Raw genomic sequence first — 23,527 nt, 5'->3', positions numbered from 1 at the left:
GATTTGTAACTTGAAAAAAAGGGTCTTTTTGTTTATGTTTTCATTGCTCCTAAGGAATTTTAGAAGAAACACCTGATGATAAATTGTCAGTACCAAGAAAGCAGAAATGAACAATTCAAATCAAGTTTATTTTAATTTCTATTTCTCTGGAATTTCCTGGAAGACTGTACAAAAGTGTCCTGCATAGAAATGACCGTAGATCACTCTGGTAAAAGAGTTTCTTCCATCAGTAAAATGAGTTTATCTTTGCGTTTACTGACACGGAGGATTGGTTTTAGACACTTTCAGATACTGGACTAAATCAGGAGCTGGGTATACCTGACCTGCCATCTTCTTCAGGAATCTAAACTGGTCTCATTAATATGAATTATGTTTCCAGATTTCTAACAACCTCAGCATGTCTAAGATCCAGCAGCAGCTTTTCTCTCCCTTTCTTTCTCTCTCGAACAGAGGAAACTGCAATACAATGATAACGGCTGTGAACACAATAGACCCTAGGAGCACATTCACACCGGCAGGCCAAGTTTAGCTCAGAAAGGTCAGCACACACAGACCTCTATTCCATTATTCTCCACATCATCCTTTAGAGAGGGCTGCAGTCGGCTAAGAAGAGTGGAGCTTTTTTAGGACAAGGAGGAAAGCCTGTATGACGCGAGCGGTTTGTAGCCTGGGAGAACTGCGATGTATTCCAACAGTCCCAAGGGTTTGTTATCAGACCGAATGTCTTGAGGATGAATCATCACAGGATTAACTTAAAATGCATGCAAATTTAATGCTGCATGTTGGTGGGGCATAATTTCAAAATATAAAATATTACATGCACCGATCCGTTATGCTTCCGAAATGCCAACGAGAGGGAAAAAGTATTAAGCATTAATACTATTAAGTTTTAAGACAAATTTGGTGAATCATGAAACATTTATTTAGTCATAAGGCAAAATCTGCAATCATTTAGGATGTAATGCTCATCAGCGAATGATTAATTGCCGATTCTCTGACACAGTTCTGTGGTCCTGGACTGTGACTCCCATGACAGCAATCTACAAAAGAGTTGATAAGCACAGAGACATTGAGAGATGTTCAGTCAAATATCTGTACTTTGTGCCTTGTATATGATACGCAAACATTTTCCTTATGTTATGACAATACTATTAGCAATATTTAGAGCATACGAGTGCACTTCCATAGTGTGCTTTAAGCGCTCTGTTTTTGCAGACTAATTTTATACTTGTTATATAATTTTTTTTTTAAATGATAAAGAGAGAAAGATACACTGTGCTATTTTGAGACACCATTAATATAAACAGAGATATTATTTTAAAAATGTATTTTAGTTCATATTCTTAGTGTCTCCAAAAAGCAGAGTTGAGTACACTTAGATGATCGTACGTTAATCTAAAGAAATACTAAAGAGTCAACACTATTAAGTACATGACTATGAAGTGCCCTTTAACAGTCTCGAGCTGTACTCTGTAAACCATGAAACCCTAGATGGCTGATGGGTCGTCATTGCAAACTGATGATATTCACAGCATTAAACGGCATGACACATACTGATCGGTTCATGTTGCATACACATGATAAGCTAGCTTCTCTACATTTAACAGGCTTTTAGAACTTTTAGAGTTCCTCTGAAACCCTCCACATCCCCAGCTCCACTTATATAGATCTGCTACAGGTTAATATATATGCGATTTGTGTTGTAATAATTCACAGAACAGTATCGGCGCATACATTGGTAATAGCAAGTTCTTGTACTTGCTTTGCAAAAGCAACAAAAATCTACAACTATACAGCATTAACCAGCAGCAGCAGCAGCAGCGTTCCAGATCTATTCAATCTGGACAAAATACATGTACAGTACCATGCTAAAATCGTCTGAGAGTTGTCATGATATCATAAATCAAATTACAACAAGCATGCAGACAGGACACCTAGGTCTAATTTTGGAGCCGATGTCCCACCAGCAGGTTTTGAAATGTCATCTCGGTTACATAATGGAATAGTTCTTCATTATTATATTTACCTTGCTTGAGATTTCCAGTAACTGTTCTTTAAGGCATCTGGTCTGGGAAAAAGGTCACAGTATTCAAAGAAAAAGGTCTCAACCACACCGTGGCATCTTGCAAAGGTTATCAGGGGAACGGATGAACATTCATTTGGACTTTTTGGGGGTTTGTAACCTGATACAGCTTAAATCAATCACTAAAATTAATTGTTTTGGATTTTAACCAATAAAAATGTTATGTTAAGTAACCCTTTAATCATTGTGCATAGAGCAAATCTATTTTACAAAACCTAGCGGTTCCACATCGAGCCAAACCAGTATTGTGTGCAATGCATGGAGCTTAAAATATTTTTACATTTAAAACAAAAAAGGCATCAAATGGCAAACCAGTTTACAAGCACACCTGTTGATCGTGATACCATCCACATTTTCAGGAACAGGACAGTGCAACATCCCCAAATTTATAACTTCTTTGAACTGCTCCATTTTCCCAGAGAGCAAAATGTGCTCATCTCAAAGCCACCAAGATCCATGTGAAACCACCACCATGCCACACATCAAACATGAACGCGCAGAGCCCGAGGCACAGCCGTTTCAAAGCACACATGCACCCTGTGTCTACCACTAAACAAGAGCCCCATCTACCCGGAGGACTTTGATGAACCACATGACTGCTTCACCCAAGCCAGAGAGGCCAGGAGCTTTAGATGTTTAAAAAGGAATATCTAACTCAGATACACCCATATTCTGCTCTCACTGGGTAATTATTGTTTATTGCGCCAACAACACCAGAAAAAGGAGAAAGATAGAGGCTCTGTTTAGCTTGACTGAGCCGAGTTTGAACTGAATCTTAAACACTTTATACTCTGAAGTTTAAAAGTGAGAATAGAAGTTTGTTGTGTCCTACAGAGGAAAACAGCACATCCAGCGTCACACTGGGAGATCTGACAGCCAGCCAAAAGTCCACAGTGGCATGTTCCAGTCTCATCTGTGTGTGGGTGAACAGAAAAGATCTTTATCAGTGACAGAGGTCATAAATGTCTATGTGTGATTATCTTTATCCATACGCCAACGATCATAATTATGTTGTCACTGTGTCCATTTCATCCTATCTCTCTTTTCACCCACTCCACAAATCCACAAATTTCACTTTTCTTCCTCTCTCTCTCTCTCTCTCTCTCTCTCTCTCTCTCTCTTTCTATGCACCCCCATTGCTGCCTGGGTATTTGACCCCAAAAAATCCCCACCTCCCAGTCCAACACAATACCGCTCCTCTATGTTGACTTGAGTTGTAATGAGCAAAGATGAGTTGAGCCGAGTTAACATTAGAAGGCTTGTGTTGGGTTTACTGGGAAATAGGTTAATAGTTCACCCAAAATGAAAAATATTTTTACTGACTCGTGTTGTTTCCTTTTAAAACTCTAAAAAGAAGAAGAATGTTGGGGTCCAAACAACACTGGACCCTACTGTGAGTTTTCAAAATAGCTTCTCTTGTGTTCATTAGTTCAGAGGACAAGTCGACTTGAGACCAAATGACTGTATTTGTGAAGACTTTGAGTTGAGAATATGTCTTAAAATAACATAACAGGTCTTGAGTAAAGTCGACTTGAGTTGATGTGACAAAATGGGATGACTTCAGGTGAGATTATTTGAGTTTTGCTGATTTGAGTCGGGATGAAAGTGAGTTGGGCCAGACTAAACAGGAGTTCAAAAATGCTGAGCTGAGAAACTCAACTAAAGTCCTCAGGAGGAGAGGTATTGTGTTGGACTGGGAGGTGGGGATTTTTATTCTTCTTCTTCTTTTCTTCCGCTTATCCGGGGCCGGGTCAAGTGCCTAGAGCAGGCAGACAACACTTTCCAGGGGGACCTAGAGAAAGGGCCGAAAAATAGAAAACATGCCCGAAATTTATGGATAGGGTAAAGATGGAGAAGAATGAACATGAATGAGTTGTAGAAAGGAAACCTAAAATTGGGAAATGTTAGCATCTTTGCACTTACGCTTCCATAATCCTATGTCAGGGTTGATGGTATTTTGTTAAATGCCTGAAATCAGATCAAGACACTTGCATTTTATTCTATAAAAATAAACACATCAGTAATGCACTTCTCATGACTTAATGCAGTTGTTAAACTGTTGCTAAATGGGACTACAGAGGTTGTCTGGGACATTAAACCTCACACCAATCAAGAAAACTCCTTAGTTCTTTTTACAGCCTCATTTTTATACTCACAATTACACAAAATAAACTAATTAAAAGAGTCGTCAAAGCTGGAGTCACAAGAGAGTGGTGTAGTTCATTTTTTAGTAATTTTCTGTAACTTTGTACCTCTGGTGATTGCATTTAGGTTATGATGAGAAAAACGTGTAAGAATCATAAACTCTTGTTGGTCACAGAGCTTATTTTCTGCAATCCAAAAGTTGATGCTAATTCCTATTGGGTTTAATGGAACAAGTGCGATCCTCAAAATGTTTCTGAATATAGAATATAAAATTATGCCATTCATGCAGTACAATAAAGTGTAAGACGTAAAACAGAATCAAACAGAAACACTTAATGATCTCCGATTAAGATTTCTGTTCACCCAAATGCCTAAGAGAGCAGCAATCTCCTCTCATCAAATAAACCTACAGTCACAAACGTCCCGAAGTGTGTTGGTCTGTGTGCGGGGGTCCGGTCGCATATAATTATATAATTAAGTCTCGTCTGATTGTTCTCTATAAGAGGGCAAAGGGGCCGTCTGAATGTGTATCTCAGCAATTAGGGACTTTTCAGAGTGTAGGAATGTGGTGTGCTTGGCATTTTTGAGCAAAAGGGCAGCTCTCTGCTTGAGAGTGCCAGCGCTGCGGGATGAGATCATGACTGGAGATGCCCACTCGCTGGAAACAGCGGCACGACTTTTGCTCCCTCGCTCCCTCTTTCCTAACAGCTGGGGGAATTCCAGACCTGTTAGATTATGGATCGAGGAGATTAAGGTTTTTAGGCCTAAATCAGATTTTATGCCTCTGTTGTGCTCCCGCCCTCGTAGCTGGAACATTTTAAACCCGACGAACCGACTCGCTTTCTTTTTTCCGCACTCTCGCTTTCTCTCTCGGGGCAGGATTTGGCTGTTTGCTGATAAGCCATGTGTGTGTGAGGTGGCGGGCAGGCCGTTTGCTTTGCAGATAGTACGGTAGTGCTATTGTTGCCCAGCGGGAGTTGTGCAAGGGATAAGAATAATCTGGAATAACGCAGGCGTGAACGGAGATTACGGTCGAGGTGAAAGGCACGGTGGACCTCAGGCCTGCTGCGCTTTTAAAACAAAGATAAAACAAACGCACGCTTGATACAGACACACAGAGGCATTACATAAGAGCTAGCTAGACTTGATGCCCTTTGGCCAAATACAGCGTTTACCCCATATCTAACACCAGAACCCTTTGACTTTGCCTCTGTATTAAATGTGTGTTCAAGTCTGTTAAAAGGTCACAGTGATGCCATGATTGAATTTCATGCTGGATAAAGATGGCAGACTGGGACACGTTCTGCTTGGCTAAGAGAGTAAAGCAGAGGTTGTGGTAGGCTTCGAGTGACAAATTGAATCTTGTAATCTATTACTTATTTAATACAGATAGATAGATAGATAGATAGATAGATAGATAGATAGATAGATAGATAGATAGATAGATAGATAGATAGATAGATAGATAGATAGATTGATTGATTGATTGATTGATTGATTGATTGATTGATTGATTGCCCACGTCTATTACCGGTTTTGAATTGCATAAATTTTATCTTATGTTAAAGATTTTGTCAGTGTTTAGACAACAGCATTAGTTGACCCTATTCCCTTAAAAAAAAAAAAAAACCAAAACAAGCAGATATCCAAAGAAGACCGCTCAGATTTTAGAAAAACACTGATCATGAAAGGATATTAAAATAGAAACGAGAAAGAAATAGATTCCCAGGACTCTTCGACGAGCCTTTAAGTTCCCTTCATTTGCCCCCTCGTGTCCCTTTCTCTCTTTTTTGTTCTGTTTTTTTCCCCACCCATTGAGAGCAATGTGTATGTGAAAGAATGTCATCGTGAGACGCACAGACTGCTCTCTGCTGCCGTTTCCCATCTGAAAATCACGTCCAACTGTGCTGTGTCCAGACTCACAGGCTTATCTGACTGACTTACTGAAAGTTATATCCTAATGTCACGCCTCGTTTTAACATTTAACCTAAATTACTTTAACACCGTTTGGAGCTAAAGACGTTCTAAAATTCAATTAGCATTTACCTGCGAGATGAAGGCAAACAGGAAGATCAACTCAGATCCAGAGCTCCCTCTGGTGTTTGCTTTATGCAAAGGCACTTTCTGTCATACGATACGTATTCATTTATTTTGGCAATATTTATCACTACTGCAACATGAATTATGGTTTTAAAAAAAACAATAAAGTATATACTGCACACTCGGGCTTTCATGTGGTGGACTATACACTGACTGGACATCAGAATTAGAGAGCAATCTATAAACACTCAAAATTTGTAGGAATATTAGCTATATATCAGTGTTCTTTTTTAATGTCTTCATTCAAACTGTTGTGAACGTAGTGGGTTTCTTAGACATAACTTTGTCCAAGGATTTGCCAGATTTTTAGTCAGGTTTAGATCAGAACTGTAGCCCAGTCATTTTATTATTTTATAGTTCTTCTTAGCTTTACCTGTTTTGCGGTGTTGTGACATTGTCTAGCATGAAGGAACTGTGTGTTGCTGAAGGATTTTGTGACAAACACTTACATTCATCCTGCCTTGTAGGTAGCTATAAGAGGCCTTTGGAGAGAACTTTGGACCGCTTCCACAAGACATGCTCCTCAGCACGGGTGAGCTTACCCTGTTTAAGGAATAGTTCACCCAAAAAATGTAAATTTTGTCATAATTTACTTATTTATTTGTTATGCCGACCTCAAAGAAGTTTTTAACCAGGCTGTTTTGGGTCACCAATGACTCCCATAGTATTTTTTTTCTACTATGGAATATCAGTGAAAAATGGAGGAATGCTGCCAGTTAAATAGGGCTTGACATATAATTAACCACAAGATACCAGATTAGCACAAATAATTCTGAGGTAATTCTGTGTTCTCTAAATTTGATCTTCTTTTTCAAATATTTAATTTCAGGTTTTTATACTAAGCTTCAGGATACAATTCATTTATGAAACATGCTTAAAAAACTGCCATTCTGCTCCTGTTAGAATATCCTTAAAAAAAAAATTGTAGGTTGTTCTATCGTTGTGGTCTTCTGTGTAAAACTAGGTGGATAATCCTATTACACCAGAAGTAGAGCCATACACAGACCAATATGTAGTCCTGGCCCTTTTAAAACATTATTTTCTATCTTCTGATTTGTTCTCACAGCTAGAAGAGATAAGGCTGTACGAATTTATGAATGAACCACTCACTCATTTAAAAGTTTTCCCGGTCCACTGATCTGTCATGACAACCACAAGAAATATTACGACGCTCATTATCATTTTTATTAACTCTACAATAAGAAAATCCACATCACCAGATAATTATTTTTCAACCGTGATGCTATCACAAAAAAAAAAAAAAGTTCAAAGACAAACTTCTACAGGTGTCTCTGGTTCATAAGCTCTAGATAGGAAAGTGAACATCTAGCTAAACTGAGCTAAACCTTTTCATTTATTTCACATCGTGCAATGTTACTCATTTCTTCATATTCAATAATAGCTTTTTATAACAGTCAGATAGAATTAAATATTTATAACACAATATATTTAACATTATGTAAACACTACCTGCCTGAGGTCTAACTGTTCCCTGAAAAAACTACTGATAAAACACGTTTTCCATTATAAACTATAATTTAACATCACGTAAATGTCAAGTAAACAATATTCTTGCATAGCATTTTTTCAACATATCATTTATATTTTAAAATGTGGATTTTCTGTGTACTCCAGCAGAGCTGCGCAGGTTATAGTTCATAGCGTCTGCATTAACTTGTACGTATCTGTCACGAACCCAACTTGCCAGGTGTTTCTAGTGGATCTCCTGTATAGTCCACACGCCATTAGATTCACCGATGCTTTTCCTTCCCTCGTTCTGTACGGTGAGCTTGTGGCAGTCAACGTGTCTGAACTCGGCTGCAAAAACAGCAAAGAGCGCAAAAAAACACATGACCAGAGCCCATTCACACATGGCAGCTTCCGAGCGAAACCCTGTTTTATAGAGTACGAACACTGAGAAGACATAAGGTTAAGGACGACAGGACAATAATGCGAACATGCATTCATTTCATAACTAAAATGGCTTAAAAGTTCTAGAGCTGAAGGATACTGCAGATGACAAAACCAGTGCACAGGCTGCAGAGGATGATGCGCACCGGCACCACCCACTTGCGGTCATGTGACGGCGGGCTGTGGTACGAAAGCCACGCCTGGATCCAGAAATAAACCAAACCCAGTAAGAAGGCCAAGAGCGCCCCGAAAAGATGAACTCCCTTCAGTACGGATTGCTAATAACGAAGAAACAACCACAAATAAGCACAATTGGCGCGATCAACTAACTTCCCTTCGTTTGTAGTCTACATACCGTACCTGGAAGTTCCCAAGGATGGAAATCCCAATGCTAGAGATGAAGCCAAGCACCAAACCGGCCGTGTTTAAATGAGACCCAGAGCCCAAATCACAGACCTGCTGAAATCTGATCGTGACAATCCACAAAGCTACGGAAAGAGAACGAGTTCACACAGAAGGTACGGTATGTGGGCCTATTTTCCAAATAAGATGAGAAGACTCAACACTCAACCCAGCACACAGCATACATTGCAGATCTGAGAAAACAGGCAGCTCTGGGGGTTGTAGGAGCCACATGTGCTGGAGGAAACAATATTCAGCGATTTTCAAATTCACATACATACATGCATTTCTGGCTCCGGAACGTCTTACAGTCTTACAACGCTTTAAAATCATACTTATTACCATAGTTAAACCCATAGTTAAGTAAACACTTTTTGACAAAGCTTAGATGCATTAATGGTAAAAAAAAAAAAAAAAAAAAGCATATTTTTAACTCAAAAATTAACACTCTCACATTCCTGTCAAAAGTTATACACGGCGCTACCCTGACTAAGTCTATTTGTAAGATACATACCTGATGAAAGGGAATTCTTCTGTTATATTAACAGTGTTATTGGACACAGCTATGGCATACCTGAACACACATAAGTGCAGAAAGAGTCAAATGAATCAATTTTTTGCATTGATATTGATACTGAGGGTATTAAAGAGAAATGAGAGAAATGTTTTGAAAGAGTGAGAGAAACGTGAAGAAATACTCACACAGCCCACATCCCTATAGTCCCAAATACTGCCAGAGAGACAGGAAGTAATGCCCATACCCACATGATGGCCCAATCAGATCACCTGTAGAAAGATCAGGTGTCTTTACATAAAAACACATTCATTAGCATATACAGATTACACTTTCACCTAGCAAACATTTTAATCAATGAACATTTGCCTAGAAAGTCTTCACAGGACATTCAACCAGTGCATACAAAAGTGTCCAGACATAAAAAAAAAAATATTTGATTCATTATTATTACATTAATATTGCATTTTATACTATTACAAATGATGTGTTATATACATATAATATTATGTATAATGGATTGCACACAGGGAACAAATTTAGACGTCAACAATAGATAAACACAGGAACAACCTGCTTAGATTTTTACAGCCCCATAAATATATCAGTGTTTAAGGGGGTGTCACGTTTTTCGACACGCACCTGTCCGGGTTATAGTGGTGTTGAAAGTCTTTATTAAAGATTAATATATGAAAAAGCCACCTTACATTTCTGACAAATAGAATGAAACTCCCTTTTTTACTTTGATTCCTTTTCATTACCCTTTTCATTGGAAATTGCGCGCTAGCTTGTTAACATTTATTATAATGCAATATTAATTCAGGGCTCAAATGCAAAGGACTGTAATTTAACCATCAATAAGATCGTTCATAGTCTGTTAAACTCACAGAAATCGACAAAGTGAACAATATGCAAAATATGACAGTGAGAAAAGACTACAACCACCACTGAAATGATTTTTAGCATGCTAGCTGGAGATACAGCGATTACAGCAAACCATTTCAACTAAGTGCAGTTTATGGTCATTATGCTAAAAGTAGTAAGAAATCTTAACTTTGAGGAAAGAGACGATAAAAAAAAATCAAAAGAAATGGAAACCGTTCAAAAGTTTAGGGTTAGATGTATTTATTTGTTTTTATATAGCCTATATATTTACATTTAAGCAGTACATCAAATTCACAATTTAAAATAAATGTTTAGACGTTTCTAAATTAAAAAAGTGTATTTTGATTAGAATTACAACAATGACAATATAACTTTTGAACGCCAGCATATCGCGTTATATGGCAAACAAGAACTCTGACTTACCTCTCACCTGCAACGCTTGTAGTGTGTTCCCAAAGCAAACTATATCTCTCTCACACACACACCTGCTTTTCCTCCTCTGATGAATCACTCAGAAACACTAAGTTAACTAATAAATTACCTGCTCGTCAAACTATTCTAAACTCGATGCATAAAAGCACGTCATGCAAAAAAAAAAAAGGCGTCAAAACAGAGGCAAAAAGTGATTTTGACTCTCTCACCATAAAATGCGCCCTGGTTTTCATGCACAACAGTTTTAATGTTTATGAGGAGTATTGCTGGTGCATTAAAAAACAATCAACGAGCAGGTAAAGAAATCCTTGACTGAACGGCGAAAATTTAGACGCATCGCCAGACAGTAAGTGAAGCTACGGCACGTTTCAAAGCATGTGTGAATAGACTTCGACCCGATCTTTAAGACGACCTCGAGTGGTGTGTACTTTAATGTTTCACGTTTCACATCCGTTCACACACGTTTCAAGATTTGCGCCATGAGCAACATCATATCATATCATATCACACCAGTGAATAATCTGCTGGAGCCTCACTCAGTTTTATTACAGGAGGTTTTGCCAATGCAGAGACCTTTGTCATCTAAGTACTGTCATTATTAAAGTATTTTATTACTTAGTAATGATAATAATACATAATGGTAAGCGTATGCGAGTAAAATAACTTAAACCCTTAAAAAAAAAAAAAATTACAGTTATATTAATCTTTAATGAATAGTTCGCCCAAAAATGAAAATTCTTCCATCATTTACTCTGTATGAGTGTGTAACCAGGTTATTTTGGGTAACTACTGACTAGTGGGGGAAAAACACAACCAAAAAAAAAAAAAAAAACTGTTAGTCGACGCAAAACAACCTGGTTACAAACTTTTTCCAAAATATCTTCGGGAGAATAAAAATACAGAAGCGGAACTACTCGAGGGCGAGTATATGATCAATTCTGTCTTCATTTTGGGTGAACTATTCATTTAATTAATACACATTAAAAACTTATTTAATAGCTATATTATTTACCCCTTCCCTCCCTCCCAGCCATTCAAATATATGTATTATTTAACAATACAGAAACATTTAAAGTATAAAAGTTAAATACACTTCATTCAGACAAATGTAATACTCAGAGAGATTTTGTCAAAAGTTATTTCTTTACACGTTAAGGTTTACATTAAGCAATTAAGATACGCCTGAATTAAGAGAAGTATGTGTTAAAATGGCACATAAAAGACCACACAAAATACTGAAAACCATTTATTGTAATACTGTTCTGATGTGTCACGTATGTGTGCGTTTCAGAGCTCAAGATCAATCTTGACGTCCATTTTACTCTTGTATGGCTCTAGAACGGGCCTGACCTCCTCAGACAAAAACCGTGTAACCTGAGACACAGAGAAACAGTATCACAGCTGACATTCATTAAAACATTAAATATGTGATAAACAGGGTTTGATATTAACACCCACCAAACCAGCGGGTAACAGTCACTTACACTAGCCACTCTAGAGGGTCGATTTTTATATATAGACAAGTAGCCTACCCTTTTTTGTGGAGAGAAAAAAAAAAAGAAAAAAAAAAAGGGATTCTACTTGCCTGACTGGACAAGTAATCTGATAAAAACCATCTAACTGCACCGAAATTTCAGTGAGAAAAGGTGTAATTTTATTACATTCAGTGCATGTAAATGGCGACTGATAGGATGATGAGTAAAAAGGTAATGTTATTGAGGCTCGCACAGCCTCACTAAGGCTGAATAAAAGTCTATTTGAGTAAATTTAACACCACCACTAGCCACAGTGGCCGGTGAGCACAAAAAGTTAATGTCAAGCCCTGGTGAGAAACACAGTAGCACAGCAGTGGAATGATGCACATGTATGGATACCTGTTGTGGGGCTCGGCCGATGAAGGTTTTGGGGTCCAGTATGGAGTCCAGCTGTCCTAGTATAGGGGAGAAATACGGATCAGCCTGAACCCGAGCAAGCAGGTCATTATCACCTCCTTCCTGTTTGACTACAGCCGCAGCTTGCTGGGACAGCACCCGAATCTTCTCATGGCAGTCCTGAGTGTGTTTTCAGAACAGACAAAAACATCAGTTTCTTTCCTGCATTAAAAAGCGTGCAACATCTGCTGCGCTTACAGAGAAATATGGACCGTGCAAGTATTTTATTGAAACATCATATGATGATTTACCAAAGCAAATTTTATTTACAATACAAAAATCTTAGTAATGAATCACCTGTCTGTTTCCTCCAGCCTTCACCATGGCCATGATGATGTTCTCAGTAGCCATGAAAGGTAGCTCATGACGGATGTGTCTCTCAATCACCTATAAAAAGAAAGAAAGAATGGTTAAAAAAAAGTGCTGAATTTAACCTGATTTATGCTGTAAATTTAAAATTATTTAGTGTTTTAATTAAAATTTTTGTTTGCCTGTTGTTACATTGATGTTAAAAGGAGATTTGTAAGGTGTGCTTGATTATCATGAAAGGTGCCTGCCTATAAATAAAAATGAATTGATGATGAGATATATATAAGTCTACATAAAGTGTTTGAATGTCCTAATTATATCAAAAGTGACAGACGTTAATAACGATTCAAAACATACTTTCAAATAACTGGGTTTCCATAATCTAAATTTTAACCAATTTTAATGACAATACAGAAAATATTTCTTGTACACTTAAATCATTAAAATGATTTTTTTATGGATCTGAAGATGGCAGCCTAAATTTAACACCAGCATCACAGAAATAAATGACATTTTAAAATATTAAAATCACAAGTGAAAACCAAAAAAAATAAATGAATAATTGTGCTGGATTTGTGAAATTACTTTCATGCAGCGTGTAACAGCTCTAAGGGAATAAAAATATCCTGCACAGTTTTAAAACTTTATAAAATGTATAAAGTTATCTCTCCCAAAAGAAAGAGTTGACTCGGAATCATTGAAACAAGTCTATTTTTAAACAAATCCCTAGCCCTTTCATGTTGAAATGAAACATTAGCATATTGTCAACCCACTTGTTGGTCTTTTGCCACTGGTCTGAATGAAAACGCAAATTCATTTTTTGCCACTAGGTGCTGCTTTTGGAACGTTAAAAGCTCACAAACACTGCTTTAAATAAAACAGACCAATCATCAGAGGGGTTTGGAAAATTTTAATGACTTAAATCGAATAGGAGTTGTTGACCAAATAAGATTAAAAAAAATTAAAACAAAACCGTATAAGTTTTTTTTTTTTTGGGACTCCTGAAAACCTTTTTACAACCCATAATTGGGGAGCTTTAACAACAGTGTAGATGAGTGTATCATTCAGCTCATCTGGCTACAACAGAACAATAAAAGTTTGTATTGAAGAGACTGCTAATGAAACACACACACCTTCGGATACACCACCAGTCCTTCAGTGATGTTCTGCAGAGTGCTGAGGATGATGTCCGCTGTGAGGAAGGACTCGGGCAATGAGATCCTCCTGAACAGACACAAAAAGAAAATAAAGCAGAGTCAAAACAGCGCGTCTCACATCACATGGTCAAATCACAGATATGGGGACAGTGCCTGTTAGCGCTGTCGTCCAGGGTTCTCTCCAGCCACTGCACTGCTGCTGTCTGCAGAGGGTCTGACACCAGCGCCATCAGGTGACGAGCGAGACTACAGCAGCGCTCCGCACGCATGGGGTTTCTCTTGTACGGCATGGCACTAGAACCTGCAGACGGAGAACAACAGGACAGATCAATGAGGCTGGTGTATTATATTAGAATTCTTGTGTCTCACATACAAGCTCACCAATCTGCTCTTTCTCAAACGGCTCCTCGATCTCTTTCAGATTAGCCAACAGACGGATATCAGTGCAAATCTACAGCCAAATCGATGGAGAAAATGAGGGTGTTTTAAATCAAACAACTGATGAATGCTGCCGTTCTGTGATCACTGTGGACATTCACAGCAGCTCATTTCTAAATGCATAAAGCTTTAATATGGGAGTTTATTATTTGTGTCTGACCTTGTGTACAGTGGCTCCGAGGCTGGCCAGCACACTGAGTGAGTCGATATCCACCTTACGACTGTATGTCTGACCCGTCACTAGGTACGATCTAGTAGTGCACATATTAGTCATATACAATGTAAGATTTCAGCTAACGACACACTACTGAATAGCACAAAGCTAACTGAAACATTTATTACAGAATAAGAGCGTACTTTTTAAAACCAGCCATTTCAGTGACCTTCACATCCAACTCCTCCACCTAACAGAAAATAGTAAAAAAAAAAAAATTATAAATAATGCCAGTTCAACCATAAGATATTATTTCATTGATGTTTTCCTAACAAAACAGCACCTTCCAAAAAAATGTTTAAAACTACACAAAATCCCAAACACAACCAATGCAGATATTGGTAATGATAATGGTAAGAGTTTAATTTTAACTGAGCAATGTATAAAATTACATCAAATTTGATCAGTATCAATATTATAAATGTGTGTCCAGGTGTCAGATCTGACTGATCACAGGTTAAGAGGAGTGACGATCTACAAGTCCACCGTGGAGCATTTGCTACTCAACAGATTTGGAGCTCATTGACATGTGTTATATCACAAGATGCGCTCCCTTTACAAAGAGCGGTTGGTACACACTAGGTGTAATGTTAACTAGTGTTGAGGCATAAAACTTTTATGCAGCTGCATCACCTTCTCGTGATCCCCCTGGAAGAGCTGCAGGAAGCTAGCTTGAGTGCCCGTGGTTCCTTTGACGCCCCGGAAGCGCAGGTCCTCTCTTGCACGCTGAAGATTACGCAGGTCCATCACCAGATCCTGCAGCCACAGACAAGCACGCTTCCCGACTGTAGTCAGCTGAGCTGGTCTGAGAAAAAAGATGGGAACGAGGAGAGGGACGATAAAACCCAAACCAGCCAAGTGTTGTTTTAAATGAAGAAACGTTAAAATATGAAGAACTACCACAGAAAACAATATTATGCAGGTTACAAAATAAAGTGTTAAATAGGTAAGTGGGAATATATAGAAATGGTGAGTATGACAGACAAGAACAGAAGACAAGGAAGAAAGGAAAACAGAAAAATTATTTGCATGCAAACATGCTGTAATATTTGTTTATTTGCCAGGTCTAATACATGCATTGGACTCACTGATAATGGGTGAAGCCTAAAGTCGGCAAGTCAGCGTATTTCTCTGCGAAGTTCGCCAGTCTGTCTATGACACGAGCCAACTAGAGAGAGAGAGAGAGAGAGAGACAGACAGAGAGATCAGTCAAGTGGATGCAAATTATGCATTTATGTAAAATAAATATAAATGGAATAAAAATTTGAACAACCTAAATTGACCTGAAATTTTTGATTGAAATGGTAAATACCAGAAAGTATCAGGTTACCTTGGGTAGAAGGATATCAAATCCATCACGCAGCATTATCAGATCCTACAGAAAAAAACAAGCATTTAGTAAGACAAATTTCAACATACTAAAATAAAACATATATATATACATACATTGATTCAAATATATATATATATATATATATATATATATTCATATATATATATATATATATATATATAATATATGTTATTATTTTTCTTTGAGGATTTTTCATAGTGACTAATAGATCTTTCCAACATTAAAATGTACAAATTGATTTAATTAAAATGTCCTCATTATAATCATTTCATCGGTGATGTCCAGCCTAGAAATTTAGGTGCATTGATCCAATACCTTGGATTGGTATGGGTTCCAATATGGTCATATTTTGCGGATCGTAGTTTCAGTCACAATGAGTCAATCGCCAGCTGATCTTGTGTGTAAGGTGACTATAAAATTTTAGTAGGACAAATAAAGCATAATTTCTACATTGCTTTGATTCAAAGTGTATGACATCGGCTCCTTATGGTTTCAAAAATGCTCTCGATTTTAATTTTATAATAAATGTATCTGTAAATGCATTTATTTTTCATTAATGTATTTTACAACAACACAAAGGGCAAGTGCTGTTTTGTTTACCTCGTATCTTTGTTCCCGTTTCTTAGTTTGATTGATGAATATTTACTATAGACAGCTGCTAAAATAGCCAACTCTTCTCATGCAGAAGTGTTTAGTTTGTCGTCGGCTGTAGTCTGTGCAGTGTGTTTGAGCGCAGCTTTTTTGTCCAACGCTGCTGATGCGAAGCAACACCTCCAGTTTTTGTCAACGCTTGTTGGTTGCCGTCGGCTTGATGTGTCCCAGCCTCAACATTTTACCAAGATTTAATTTGACTATTTTATTTAAATTTTTTTTGCATAAAAATGTTTCACTAGTTTTTCTTTTGCTGGTGAATTATCCACTAACCCTAGTTTATAATCGTATTTTAGTAGAAAATTAGTAACATAACCACACTATATTAATAAGATTCATATTTTGGCCTCACCGTATTGTCTCCCACATAACAGGAAGTGGCACCCAGGTGGATGATGGGAGCAGCGGTGGGACAGCAGTGAGCGAACGTGTGCACGTGAGCCATGACATCATGTCTCAACTTCCTCTCCTCCACAGCAGCCATGGCAAAATCAATGTCCTGCAAGTGAGTCTCCATCTCGCTCACCTGGGCATCAGTTATGGGAAGACCCAATTCCTGGAGACAAGATATTACAGTGATGAAGCTGCAAAGAAATCAGTAATATTTAATTATGCATTTACTAAGATATTTTGTCCCATTGACTGCTAAACTATTTGCAACATGCAAAAAAATGCATATTAGAATGAAAGACGACGTCTGAATGCTCCATCTGGTTCAACCACAACGTTATGAAGCTCTGAGAAGACATTGTAACATCATGGTAGAGTTATTTTGGACAGCATCCAATGGAACTGCATATGCCATGTACGTCCACCAGATGCTCTCCAAAATGGCACTGATCTTAAGGTGAAATATCCTTGACACTTCATAACGTTACGGTTGAACCACTGATGGCAGATGGAGCATTCAGACAACTGAATGACAGTTAATGGGACAGTCCACAAGAGCAAAATCTCAAGTGCGTTTAAAAAAAAAGGAAAAAAGAAAAAAAAAGGAGCAGTACAGCTCACATTTACATGCAATTAAATAAGACTGCTAACCAGAATTTATAGCACATCTTCATTGTATATGGAATATCAGTGCAACATTAATAAATGTATTACAGCAAACTGAAATAAGTACATTCACTTTAGCTTTAGCAATACACAGACAGAAAGGGGAAAGGTTAACTCAGAAGAGCCAGTCTCCTGTTACCCTGACATTTACATTGGTTATTTTGAAAATGCACACACACTCTTTCCCAAGGCTTCGTCTAGTACTGTCTGTGCTAAGTGTGTCCCAAGGACCCCATCAGCAAACTTCTGTAGTGTGACTTTATTTCCAGAGCATGACCATTTGACCAAAGAACAGAATCCTGTCTGTCTCCACACTGTCTCAGAACGACCACCATGTGACCACATGACTGTGTTCAATTAAGTGCTAGTCAAATGGACTGTGGACTTTATTTGAAGCTTTATGGATTACTGGGTGATCCCACAACATCAGTTCTTGATTTCTTTAAACAAACAATCAATATGACAGTTAACCCATCTCAGCTAAATCAGCTAATTTCATGGTTCTTCAATCAAAATCTCTCTAACCAAGTCGATTTTTGTTGGTCTCAGCAAACTGAACATCGTTCACCTGAATTTGAGAGCTTTCTTCTAACACTCATACTAATTAGTATTAGATGAATACTAATTATTAAGATAATACTAATAGTCTTATAAATGACTAGGAACCTATAGGTAAAAGCTTTTTTCTTTACACCAAATTCAAAAACAAATGCTGAACACTGATTAAGTATATTGAATACTGATCTTTGTTTGGACTGTTGAATGTGCGTTGATTGCGTTGTTTGGACAACTGCATAATTACAATCCAAACACAATCACCACAAGTTCAACAGTCCAAACAAAGGTAATCGGTATGTCATTCAACCAAATTAAAAAAAATGTATGTACTGAGCAGTTGCTGCCATTAATTTCAGAATTTCAGATGGCAACAGTTACTGTTTTCAATAGCCAAAGGCTTGATAAATTGTACCAAATGTGTTCCTTGTTTGTTGCTTAAAGAAATCTTTAACAGTATTGGGTATTGCTCATTCTTAGGTAAATATCCTGCATGAAAATAACTTCTGAAAAACAGGCGAAAAACAGAACTCAACATTGGCTGCTTCATAGTGCGGTTCAATCAGAGCAGAACTCAGTATTTCTGTTATACCTGTCCAAAAGTAAAAACATACCATTTCATTGTAGAGACAAATCCTAGGGTTGTAAACGGACATTTTTAAAGATTTTTAGCCTTTACCTAAGCTGCATACCTTCTATGTAGATGTCAGAGAACAATTACAGTATCAATGCATTCTATTGTCAAGACCTTAGTTTAGATAAAATGGGCAAAAAGTCTTTGAACTTGGCAGACTGTTGAGCCACATGCTCAACTCGCCACCTCTGCTAAGGCTAGATGCAATAACACAGTCACTTTACACACATTTTACATTTCATTATAAAATTATATATATATATATATATATATATATATATATATATATATATATATATATATATATATATATATTATATATATCTCTACAATTTTTAAAGTTGTTGTCCTAAGGTGTGTATTTAGTAACACCACAGTAAAGTTAACGCTACATTAACGTAAACTTAGCGTAAATTAACGTAACGTAAATCTCTGCTCGTGCAACCTTTTTATTTTTAGACTAAATTAGTAACCCGAGTCGTGCGCTCACCCAAGGTCAAAAATACGAAGACGGAGTCGCACATGACTTCGAGAGAATCGCAATGCTAACAAATATACTAGCTTAGTTACATAATCTAAAAGAATAAACGCACAACAAATAAACCCTACCTTTTCGGACTTAGCGAGGTAGAGCCACAATCTTCTCCATGTTACGAATTTTTTGCTGTCGCTAAAGTTGTATGCCATCTCTTTGCTGGCGTACCGGGACACCAGCGGCGAGCGGTATTTCATGAACTCTTCTCCGGATCCCTCCATTAAATCGGCAGATGGACGCAGCGCCGCAGTCTTCTCTTTCGGTGTCTTTGTAGGTTTCTAAAGCTCGTTTTGAACGAGTGGGCTGAGGTGGTGTCGCCATCATGGATCACGTCACCACCGCGTCATTCAGAAATAATCGAAATTAGGCGCTAATTCGTTATAGCGGGGCTTCGCATCTGTCACTCAATTTGCCTTAAATATACAGAAATTTAAAGCTTAATATAATTATTAAATAATATAAATCTTTTGGGCATTCCTTTATGTCAGTAGATGAACTTCATCTACTTTTGGTCACTTCCGTGTTGGATTCCCGAGAAAGACCGGGAGGTTGCCGGTTGCGCCCTCCCGTGGTCGAATCCTCTGTAGGATGCGTATAAGAAGTGTCCCCAAGACCTCAACTTGGGCTGCGTTTCACTCCACTTTTAGACACGCACTCGCGAACCTCCCTAAATACTTTCCTCTGGGGAATCCCCGGCGCCATTTTGACGTGCGTTTCACTTCGCAAATGTTTCTATCTTATATATATAGAGAGAGATATATAAGATAACGACAACAGCTGTGCTATACTTGCATGTAAAGTTAGAGAAGCAACAGATCTGTGTTTGCTGAATAGAGCAGACGCCGAGAGAGGGGTACGCATGCGTGAAAGATCAAGAGACCGCGTTCATGCGGCAGTCAGCTTCAGATGCATAATATTTTCGTTTGCTTCAAGAAACAGTAGAAGCACATTCAACTCAAATACACAGACAGCTGTCATTGTAATAAATACTGTAAATAGTAACCATTGGCGAGTCCGTGCTTAATGTGCATCTTGGCTTTTGGGGGCCCAAGGCAGTCGCCTACATTTGCCTACTTTTCAAAATGGCCATCCCCTTAAAATGGTAGATGAGAAATGGTTCGTTGACGCATTATTCATGAACAGTTTTAACCTAAATTCAATGAAAAAAATTGTTGATGTATGTAACAGGAAGATGTTTTGTGCCAATTTTAGTGAAAATCAGCCAAACTGTCTAGGACAAGTTAGAAAATGTTTTTCAAACTATTAAAAGTAAAAGTTTTTTTTGTTGTTGTTGTTGTTTTTTTAATTTTCAGGTCCATTTGACTCAAAAGGAATGGAGAAAAAAATAATTTTGCTTCTAGACCTTATGGTTTAAAATTTATTAGCATACACATGAGTAAACAGTAGCAGAGCTTGAGTTTTATTATTTTATTTTATTATTTTTTTATTTTATTAAATGCAGTGCAACAGCCCCTCCGAGGATCGCCACCTTAACGTGGTGGAGGTTTGAGGTTTGAGTGCCTAAATGACCCTAGGAGCTCCCAAGGCAAACAGGTCCTAGGTGACAAGCCAGACAAAGAGCGGTCCACATCACCCCTTACGCCCGGTATGGCGCAGCCGGGGCCCCTCCATGGAGCCAGGCCTGGGGCCGGAGCCGGCATGCGAGCGCCTGGTGGCCGGGTCTTGCCCCACGAGACCCGGCCGTGCTCAGCCCAAAAAAGCGCTGTGGGGCCATCCTCCCGTGGACTCACCACCTGCAGGAGGGACCGTAAGGGGCCGGTGCCTTGTGGTTTGGGTGGCAGTCGAAGGCGGGACCTCGACAACCCAACCCCTGGACTCAGAATCTAGTTTTAGGGACAAGGAACGTCACCTCTCTGGGGGGGAAGGAGCCTGAGTTGTTGCGGGAGGTCGAGAGATACCGGCTAAAGATAGTCTGGCTCACCTCCACGCACGGCTTGGGCTCTGGAACACATCTCCTCGAAAGGGGCTTGACTCTTCACTACTCTGGTGTTGCCCGCAGTGAGAGGCAGTGGGCTGGTGTGGGCTTGCTCATAGCTCCCCAGCTTAGTCGCCATGTGTTGGAGTTTAACCCGGTGGACGAGAGGGTTGCCTCCCTGGGGGGAGGACTCTCACTGTCATTACTGTGAGAATAAAGAGGATGGAAAACAAAGGCCGAATTTCCCAAGATGTGCTCCAATAGATAATTGAGCTTTGCAAATAAGAAAGTGCTTTTAAGAAAAGAACTAGAGCAGTAAAATTTCTACTTCCACCATGGGGCAATGGTGGAATTCTTTCCAATCAATAGAGCATGTTACAAGACTGCCTGGAAGAAGATGTGTATATATTGTCCTAATGCAGGAGAGTTTGAGGGTCTATAGACTCTCCAAGGACCACAGCTGGAGAATTGCAGAACTTAGTTGAGTCTCAAGGTCAGAAAAAAAAACAAGAAATGAAAATGCTCTCATGCAAAAATAATCCCCAGTGTATTCTGTTATCAGACAGGACTGGTATTTTAATCGGGACTAGCTTCTATGGAAGTATTTTTGATATTGTGGGCCTATATTTCTGCTGGAGGTCCTGGACATCTTGTTTAGACACGTGGCATCTTTGACTCTTTTAGATGTTGGGAACGTTTGGCAGAGACCCCTGTCAGGGAGATCTTCAACTTCCGCCTCCGGCAGAACTTTGACCGGATCCCGAGGGAGGCTGGAGACATTGAGTCCAAGCGGACTATGTTCTCTACCTCTTTGGTCGATGCAGCCATCCGGAGCTGTGGCCGTAAAGTCTTGTGCATGTTGTGGCGGTAACCCCAGAACCCGATGGTGGACACCGGAAGTAAGGGATGCCGTCAAGCTGAAGAATGAGTCCTATCGGGCCTGGTTAGCTCGTGGGACTCCTGAGGCAGCTGACAGGTACCGGCGGGCTAAGCAGACTGCTGCCCAGGTGGTTGTGCAGGCAAAAACTCAGGTTTGGGAAGAGTTTGGGGAGGACTCAAACGGCCTCAAAGAGGTTCTGGCAAACCGCCCGACGCCTCAGAAAAGGGAAGTAGTGCCCTGCCAACACTGCTGGCGAGAACCTGCTAACTTCGACTGGGGATATTGTCGGGCGGTGGAAGGAATACTTTGAGGACCTCCTCAATCCAGCCAACACGTCTTCCACTGAGGGAGCAGAGGCCTGGGACCCGGGGGGACTCAACCATCACCCTGGCTGAGGTCACTGAGGTTGTTGAGAAGCTCCTCGATGGCAAGGCACCAGGGGTGGACGAGATCCACCCGGAGTACCTCAGGTCTCTGGATGTTGTAGGGCTGTCTTGGCTGACACGCCTCTGCAGCATCGCGTGAACTCGGAGGAAAGTGCCTCTGGAATGGCAGACCGGGGTGGTGGTTCCTCTTTTTCTCCAACTATAGGGGGATCACACTCCTCAGCCTCCCTGGTAAAGTCTATGCCAGGGTACTGGAGAGGAGAAGCCGTCCGATAGTTGAACCTCAGCTTCAAGAGGAACAATGCGGGTTTCGTTCTGGACGTGGAACACTGGACCAGCTCTATACCCTCTTCAGGATACTGGAGGGTTCCTTGGAGTTTGCCCAGACAGTCCACATGTGTTTTGTGGATTTGGAGAAGGCATTCGACCGGGTTCCTCATGGTGTCCTGTGGGGGGTGCTCTGGGAATATGGGGTAAGGAGCCCTTTGCTATATGATATATTGCTGTATGATAAGAATCAGCACCTCCAAGTCTCCATGGTCCTCAGTCGGACAAGGGTAGTTTGCCCCCTTCAGGTTGGTGGGGAGCTCCTGCCTCAGGTGGAGGAGTTTAAGTATATTGGGGTCTTGTTCACGAGTGAGGGAAGGATGGAATGAGAGATCAACAGACTCGCAAAGCTCTCGAATTACCGGTCGATCTTCGTTCCTACTCTCACCTATGGTCATGACCAAAAGGATGAGATCCCGGATACAAGCGGCTGAAATAAGTTTCTTCCGTAGGGTGGCTGGGCGCTCCCTTAGAGATAGGGTAAGGAGTTCGGTCACTCGGGAGGAGCTCGGAGTAGACCCACTGCTTCTCCACATCGAGAGAGGCCAGCTGAGGTGGCTCAGGCATCTGTGCCGGATGCCTCCCAAGGGAGGTGTTCCGGGCAGGTCCCACTGGGAGGAGGCCCCGGGGAAGACCTAGGACACGCTGGAGGGACTATGTCTCTCGGCTGGCCTGGGAGCGCCTCGGGGTTC

General features: G+C 39.7%; 2 protein-coding genes across 3 annotated transcripts; both read right to left on the bottom strand.

Annotated features, from left to right (window-relative positions):
• Positions 1 to 7,500: 7,500 nt before the first annotated feature.
• On the bottom strand, positions 7,501 to 11,565 carry tmem150b (transmembrane protein 150B). Of its 2 annotated transcripts, XM_043235615.1 has the most exons (7): positions 10,464 to 11,565; positions 9,344 to 9,427; positions 9,156 to 9,215; positions 8,811 to 8,878; positions 8,600 to 8,727; positions 8,340 to 8,517; positions 7,501 to 8,242 (listed from the first exon to the last, which is right to left on the bottom strand). In XM_043235615.1, exons 2-7 carry the CDS (start codon positions 9,406 to 9,408, stop codon positions 8,043 to 8,045), a joined length of 699 nt encoding a protein of 232 aa, XP_043091550.1. In that variant the 5' UTR covers positions 9,409 to 9,427; positions 10,464 to 11,565; the 3' UTR covers positions 7,501 to 8,042. The 2 variants fall into 2 exon arrangements, with proteins under 2 accessions (XP_043091550.1, XP_043091549.1); XM_043235614.1 differs by having other exon boundaries at positions 9,344 to 11,565.
• Positions 11,566 to 11,705: 140 nt separating this feature from the next.
• On the bottom strand, positions 11,706 to 19,747 carry LOC122341904 (adenylosuccinate lyase-like). Its single transcript, XM_043235597.1, has 13 exons — positions 19,381 to 19,747; positions 16,879 to 17,082; positions 15,852 to 15,896; positions 15,610 to 15,689; positions 15,155 to 15,326; positions 14,665 to 14,711; positions 14,468 to 14,558; positions 14,251 to 14,320; positions 14,023 to 14,170; positions 13,846 to 13,936; positions 12,701 to 12,790; positions 12,347 to 12,523; positions 11,706 to 11,846 (listed from the first exon to the last, which is right to left on the bottom strand). Exons 1-13 carry the CDS (start codon positions 19,525 to 19,527, stop codon positions 11,760 to 11,762), a joined length of 1,449 nt encoding a protein of 482 aa, XP_043091532.1. The 5' UTR covers positions 19,528 to 19,747; the 3' UTR covers positions 11,706 to 11,759.
• Between the last annotated feature and the right edge of the window lie 3,780 nt (positions 19,748 to 23,527).

The sequence above is a fragment of the Puntigrus tetrazona genome, chromosome 3, assembly GCF_018831695.1.
Source record: "Puntigrus tetrazona isolate hp1 chromosome 3, ASM1883169v1, whole genome shotgun sequence".
NCBI classification, from domain to species: domain Eukaryota; kingdom Metazoa; phylum Chordata; class Actinopteri; order Cypriniformes; family Cyprinidae; genus Puntigrus; species Puntigrus tetrazona.
Note: the sequence above shows the minus strand (reverse complement) of the source record. Positions and strands in the feature narration are given on the sequence as shown.

What these genes read in the sequence shown, in the direction of transcription:
- tmem150b (XM_043235614.1), bottom strand. Translation starts at nt 9,408, where the DNA reads ATGTGGGTATGGGCATTACTTCCTGTCTCTCTGGCAGTATTTGGGACT. An exon ending in GAAGAATTCCCTTTCATCAG is followed by an intron (nt 8,879 to 9,155) that starts GTATGTATCTTA and finishes TGTTTCCTCCAG; the next exon opens with CACATGTGGCTCCTACAACC. An exon ending in CCATCCTTGGGAACTTCCAG is followed by an intron (nt 8,518 to 8,599) that starts GTACGGTATGTA and finishes CTTCGTTATTAG; the next exon opens with CAATCCGTACTGAAGGGAGT.
- LOC122341904 (XM_043235597.1), bottom strand. Translation starts at nt 19,527, where the DNA reads ATGGAGGGATCCGGAGAAGAGTTCATGAAATACCGCTCGCCGCTGGTG. An exon ending in CTGGACGACAGCGCTAACAG is followed by an intron (nt 13,937 to 14,022) that starts GCACTGTCCCCA and finishes GTGTCTGTTCAG; the next exon opens with GAGGATCTCATTGCCCGAGT. An exon ending in AGGCTGGAGGAAACAGACAG is followed by an intron (nt 12,524 to 12,700) that starts GTGATTCATTAC and finishes AAACACACTCAG; the next exon opens with GACTGCCATGAGAAGATTCG.